Source organism: Pteropus vampyrus, unplaced genomic scaffold (assembly GCF_000151845.1).
Source record: "Pteropus vampyrus isolate Shadow unplaced genomic scaffold, Pvam_2.0 Scaffold7, whole genome shotgun sequence".
Classification (NCBI taxonomy): Eukaryota; Metazoa; Chordata; class Mammalia; order Chiroptera; family Pteropodidae; genus Pteropus; species Pteropus vampyrus.
Window position 1 is genome coordinate 3,744,449 of NW_011888788.1, and position 6,344 is coordinate 3,750,792.

Genomic DNA, 6,344 nt, shown 5'->3' on the forward strand with positions numbered 1-6,344 from the left:
TATGAAGGTTTATACAGGTAGAACCTTCAAATGAGTCATCTGAAGTGGTTCTTCTTTGCTAAGGTGTCTAGATCTGCGAACAACTTATAGTTGTTTGGTTCCGGAGAAATACAACCATAAAATTAATGAAAATATGGCATTCTCTTACAATGATGATATGGAACCATGGCCAAATAGATTTTGTTAGCATTTTGGTTGGATCTTGAATGAAGCAGATACATTTTTTTGATAGTGAAATGACAGGATATCGTAAAGCCAGAAGAAAATAAACCCAACTATCTCAAATTCTAGTGCTGTGCACTGTCAATTTAATAATAATGTGTACCTTTGATGACTTTCAGACTACAACATTCAAGGTGCTGTGCTATTTTTTATTGTTTACTTGGAAAACAGTACTCGTTAAAATTGAAATTCAGGAATCTTAAATCAGGAACAGCTTCTATGCATAGTCCACTTAAATGACTATTTTGAAATAATGATAATAGTTATAGAATGATTATTTTGTAATAGGATGAGATTATCTTTTATGTTACGAATATCATAATGGCATTTTTTGTAGATTTCTATCAATTTTTTTTTTTGGTTTTGTGTCTATCCTGTATCCTGTTCTTGGGTAGGTGATTATTTTTAATATGATTTATTACTTTTTTTGAAAAGATTAAGGAATTGCAAACAAAGAGTAATTTTTTTCCCAAAAGCATCTAAAATGAGATTTTGATTTTCGAGGTCATGAGGTGAGAGAACAGACAACACTTGGGAAGTTATTTCTCTTGAAATTGTCTGGCCTTAATTACCACAGTGTCCCAGTACCACCCTTACGTTTCCAAAGAAGCAGATTCCTGTACATGCCTTTGTCTCTGGATTTTTGAGTAAAATAGTAGGGTGTGCTTTGTAAAATGTCATCGTTGATGTTGAGTTTCAGAGTCTTTAATTAGGAAACTGAAATCCGTATATCGAGATTTGTAAATCATCTAAATTGCAGAGCAATGTTTTAGAATACTGCTTAAGGGATTGACATTAAAGCCTTTTTCTTTTTACGAAATGCAATAATTTCCTCAAATCCTCACTCATTAGACCTTTACTAACTATAGTGCTGACTTTTTTTTTTTTTTTTGCCCTAAAGTCTGTGAATTCCAAAGAAATGCTTCACAATTTCCTCCATTATTATAGCCACCTGGAAGCAGTATTCATGTATTGGGTTAAAAACATAACAATAAATGATGAAATTTTATTTTATGGCATGCATAAATGTGTAGAAAAAAGGAGACTTTTTTATCTAAAAGGGAAATTTTTATTTTCTGGTTGCAAACTTTTACATGGGTTAAATCAAACCCTGAAATGAGGTTTACAAATTCTTATATATAATCAGATTGTCATTACTTATCTTACCCAAGTATTTTTCTTCTTTTTTTCCCTCACCTTTTTATATCAAATTAGAATCTTTGGAAGAACTGCCAGAAATGAGTGGAAAAACAACCCGGCGATTCTTCTTTAATTTAACTTCTATCCCCACCGAGGAGTTTATCACCTCAGCAGAACTTCAGGTTTTTCGGGAACAGATGCAGGAAAATTTGGAAAACAATAGCAGTTTCCATCATCGAATTAATATTTATGAAATTGTAAAACCTGCAGCAGCCAACTCGAAGTTCCCCGTGACCAGACTTTTGGACACCAGGTTGGTGAATCAGAATGCAAGCAGGTGGGAGAGTTTCGATGTCACCCCTGCTGTGATGAGGTGGACCGCACAGGGCCTCGCCAACCACGGATTTGTGGTGGAAGTGGCCCACTTAGAGGAGAACCACGGTGTCTCCAAGAGACACGTTAGGATTAGCAGGTCTTTGCACCAAGACGAGCACAGCTGGTCACAGATAAGGCCACTGCTAGTAACTTTTGGCCATGATGGGAAAGGACATCCTCTGCACAAGAGAGAAAAGCGTCAAGCGAAACATAAACAGCGCAAACGCCTTAAGTCCAGCTGTAAGAGGCACCCTTTGTACGTGGACTTCAGTGATGTGGGATGGAATGACTGGATCGTAGCCCCGCCAGGGTATCATGCCTTTTACTGCCATGGGGAATGCCCTTTTCCCCTGGCTGACCACCTGAACTCCACTAATCACGCCATTGTTCAGACGTTGGTCAACTCAGTTAACGCTAAGATTCCTAAGGCATGCTGTGTCCCAACGGAACTGAGTGCTATCTCCATGCTGTACCTTGATGAAAATGAAAAGGTTGTATTAAAGAATTATCAGGACATGGTTGTGGAGGGTTGTGGGTGTCGTTAGCACAACAACAACAAAATATATATATATATATATATATGTGTGTGTGTGTATGTATATATATATATATATATATATTTTTTTTTTTTAGAAAAAAAAAAAAAAAAAAAACCCAAGATGACACTTTAATATTTCCCAATGAAGACTTTATTTATGGAATGCAATGGAGAAAAAAAAAAACACAGCTATTTTGAAAATATATTTATATCTACGAAAAGAAGTTGGGAAAACAAATATTTTAATCAGAGAATTATTCCTTAAAGATTTTAAAATGTATTTAGTTGTACATTTTATATGGGTTCAACCCCAGCACATGAAGTATAATGGTCAGATTTATTTTGTATTTATTTACTATTATAACCACTTTTTAGGAAAAATAGCTAATTTGTATTTATATGTAATCAAAAGAAGTATTGGGTTTGTATATAATTTTCCAAAAATTGTAGTTGTTTTCAGTTGTGTGTATTTAAGATGAAAAGTCTACATGGAAGGTTACTCTGGCAAAGTGCTTAGCACATTTGCTTTTTTGCAGTGCTACTGTTAAGGTCACAAGTTCAAGTCCAGAAAAAAAAAAGTGGATAATCCACTCTGCTGACTTTCAAGATTATTATATTATTCAATTCTCAGGAATGTTGCAGAGTGGTTATCCAATCCATGAGAACTTATTAGGTGGAATATTTGGATAAGAACCAGACATTGCTGATCTAATATAGAAACCCTCCCCTCACCCCTTAATTTGCAGAAAGAATAAAGTAGGACCAATAGAAGTAATTAGGAAAATGATGAAGCTGCAGGAAAGTGAATGATGGTTTGTTGTTCTTCTTTCCTAAACTAGTGATCCCTTCAAAGGGGCTGATCTGGCCAAAGTATTAAATAAAACATAAGATTTCTTCATTATTGATATTGTGGTCATGTATAATTAAAATTGACATCCAGTGGCCCTCATGAAGAGTTGGAAATTGATTTGTATTAAATTTTTACCTCATCTGTGAGCTCTTTATGCTCAGAAGGACCTAATTTTCCAGCTTTGCCCAACACACAGCAAAATTGTGCCCATCATGTTTCCTGCCTACCCCCTGTCCTCTGTTTGATCAACTTACTTTTCTTTCCACAGTTGTGTGGTTAAACACATTTCTCCAAATGTTAAACCTGTTTTAGATAATAAATATCAAAGCTCTGGCATTTCAATCTCTAAAGTCCAACCTGTAAGAGAAAATAGTGCGTTTTGTACAGCATTCACAGTGCTTACCTTGGGTTTGCATTTTTTGCTTCTGTAGTTACTTATTTTGGAGGGAGGTGGGGGAAAAGGCAAGGAATGGTTGGAAATTTGCAAGCAAGTCCTTTGATAATTCATGTTTGCACCAAAGGAATTACCAATGTTTTTGTATTTCACATGAACCTCTTTGGAGCAGAAAGATTTAAGAGAAAACCAAAGCTACAAAACAGGCAAAACCTGGAGAACCCAAGATAAAGTTTCAGAGATGATATCCCGTGCAACAGAGGCAACGGTGCCAAAAATTTAGAAAGGGAAAGTGTCTGAGATCAGCTTCTACGAGGACATCTGCCAATTGGACTGAAGCCCAAGCAGAGTGAAGTCAAATTAGGCTGCTCAGAATGAACACTTACCAGTGGCAGGGCTTTTGTGTTCTGGGCTGAAGGGTTCGGTGGGTGGGCATGTTAGCACAGCCAGGGAGCCCACAACACCCCACTATTTTACTGCAAATATTTTAGGTCAATTTCTAGGACTTTGTGCCACCTCTGACCCTGCTATGATTGGTAAGGCCTAATTCTAATCTCCTATCCTAGCCCTGCCTTGGAATTGGCTGAAAAAATAGTATATTCGTAATGGAACAGACTGTTATAATCAGATTCTTCCCAGGAATAAACTTTCGATGATCAGGGATGTTAGTACATTTGGGTGTGATAAATTTAAACCTTGCCTTGAGATTATGTAGATCATATTTTTAAATAAATAACTAGTTATCTTTTTTTCCTTCTACTTTTCCAATCTTTTAGTTGCTTTTTATCCTTCTCCCTATTGCCCTTGCATAGATGAGGATTATTACTATTAGAGCCCACTTGGAAGGGCAGGATTGGCTCTATCCTCCAGCCCTCCTTTACCATCTCTTGCCATGGATATGAGGGACAGACTGCACAGCCTTAACATCTTAAAAAACAATAACCCATGTTTTCTCCTCTCCAAATACTCTAGAGAGTAAGAGTATAGCATAAGAATTTCCATCCATTTGGCAGTTCCGTCCATTCTTTTGATTTCTCTGCTTTGCTGGTTCTGAGTTTCTCAGTTTAAGTGGTTTTCAGTGTTATCGACTCAAATGTGTTCTCTTGCATGTTTATATACATGTAAAATATATATAGAAATCCGTGTGTAAATGTACATACATATACAATATGTAATATGTATAAATTACATATGAAGAATTATGTAATATATATTACATATGTATAGACGATGACATTTTCAGTTTCAGTTTAGTTTCAGAGATTTTGTAATAGTGGACCCTATTGGAAGCTCATTTGAGAAACAGAATATTTTGACATTCTACGTTCTTACAGACATTTTGGCTCACATTTTCATTCTGAGAGAAAAAAAAGTGTCACAATTAACCCCATGACACTAAATCTCTTGAATTTTCAGTCACTATTCTGTAGGAACCTTTGAATCCTTTTAGAGTTGGCATTTTAAGAAGTGTAGTAGTTTCTGAATTTTGGGGGCTCACATTTCAAAATTGATTAAATCGTGTCTCATGTTTTTGTGCTTGTCTAGGCTGCGTCATGTGCCTTTCTGGCATGGTTTTAGCCTGTACAGCGGGTCTGTTCATTTTTTGACTTCAAAATTGGGAAGGGTAGGATGAGTGGTTTACACATTTATCTGCGCTTCCACCTTTTCATAATTCCTCCTCCAATTGTTACTTTAACTTGTACCTCAAAGAGGCCAAGAGCGGAAAGATGATCTGTAAATCTAATCTATGTAGCAAGCTGCATAATCACTAGATAATCTTAATGTTCCATATTGTTCTCTCAGTTTTTTTATTGGAGGAGGAAAAATCATTTATGCAATTCGAAGCACTTTTAAAAATTGTGTATTTCTACTCTATAGTCATAGTAATGTTAAAATATTGATTCACTGAATGTTAGATGCCACAGGCCCCAAATCTGTTATAAGGCACAAGGAACCTAGCCTTGCAGTAAATAACAATTTAAGTATAGTAAATAGTAAGTGTGACATGGAGTAAGAATGCCATGGCAGTATTCCTTTTCTGTCTTATTCTTTGCAGGGGGCAGGTAGAGTGAGATGGGGGATAAAATGCAAGTCTGCTTCACTGGGGTAAATTGCTTTTCCGCTTTTCCTCCACCCTGCTGACATGACTTATAGCCTTATGATATTCTCCAGGGCAGCGTTTCTGACCATCTTCCTGCCCTGCAAACTTCAAAGTGAACTTCTACCTAACTTGGGGAACCATGGTCAAAATAAGACTCCTTAGATTTTAATGCGCATGCGACTCACCAATACTGCCTCAGGGAGAATGCGACTTTAATGTGTATATTGACCCATTGGGATCATGTTATAATATAGGTTCTCTTTCAATGAGTCTGGGGTGGGGTCAAGGTTCTGCATTTCTAACATGCTCCCGGGCGAAGCCGTTACCGCTGTCCCAAAGACTACACTGAGTAGCAAGACTAATAATTATCTTTTTAATCACAACAGCAGAAAGACCAAGTTTAGTCCCTCTAACAAGTAGCATTTGTGGGAAAAACAAACAACAACAAAACCTTTATACAGGAGGGCATTTGAATACATTTCACCATACCTGAAATGATGCCCTACATATTTTTTTCAAAGGCATTCTTTTCCCCCACAAGATGACTGGCAATTTTGTGTTCTAGCCACCCTCAGACATGAAAACACTTGGTTGCTTATCTTGTAAAATTTGCTTCGCTTGCTTGCTTGGGCATGTACGTAGTCAGTTTAGTCAAATACGTGTCAGTACATCTATGTGGATGGGGGAGCAGGTGCAAGCCCTTAACGTACTTTAAAAAAGTTTA

The 6,344-nt window shown here is 36.7% G+C and overlaps 1 protein-coding gene across 1 annotated transcript in view; it reads left to right on the forward strand.

Moving 5' to 3' along the window:
- Window positions 1–3,180, forward strand: part of BMP2 (bone morphogenetic protein 2) — an 11,755-nt gene extending 8,575 nt beyond the window's left edge. The window contains exon 3 of the mRNA XM_011370099.2: window positions 1,438–3,180. Coding sequence (XP_011368401.1) covers window positions 1,438–2,282 — 845 coding nt within the window. The 3' untranslated portion in view covers window positions 2,283–3,180. The remainder of the gene's footprint in view (window positions 1–1,437) is intronic.
- Window positions 3,181–6,344: the final 3,164 nt, after the last annotated feature.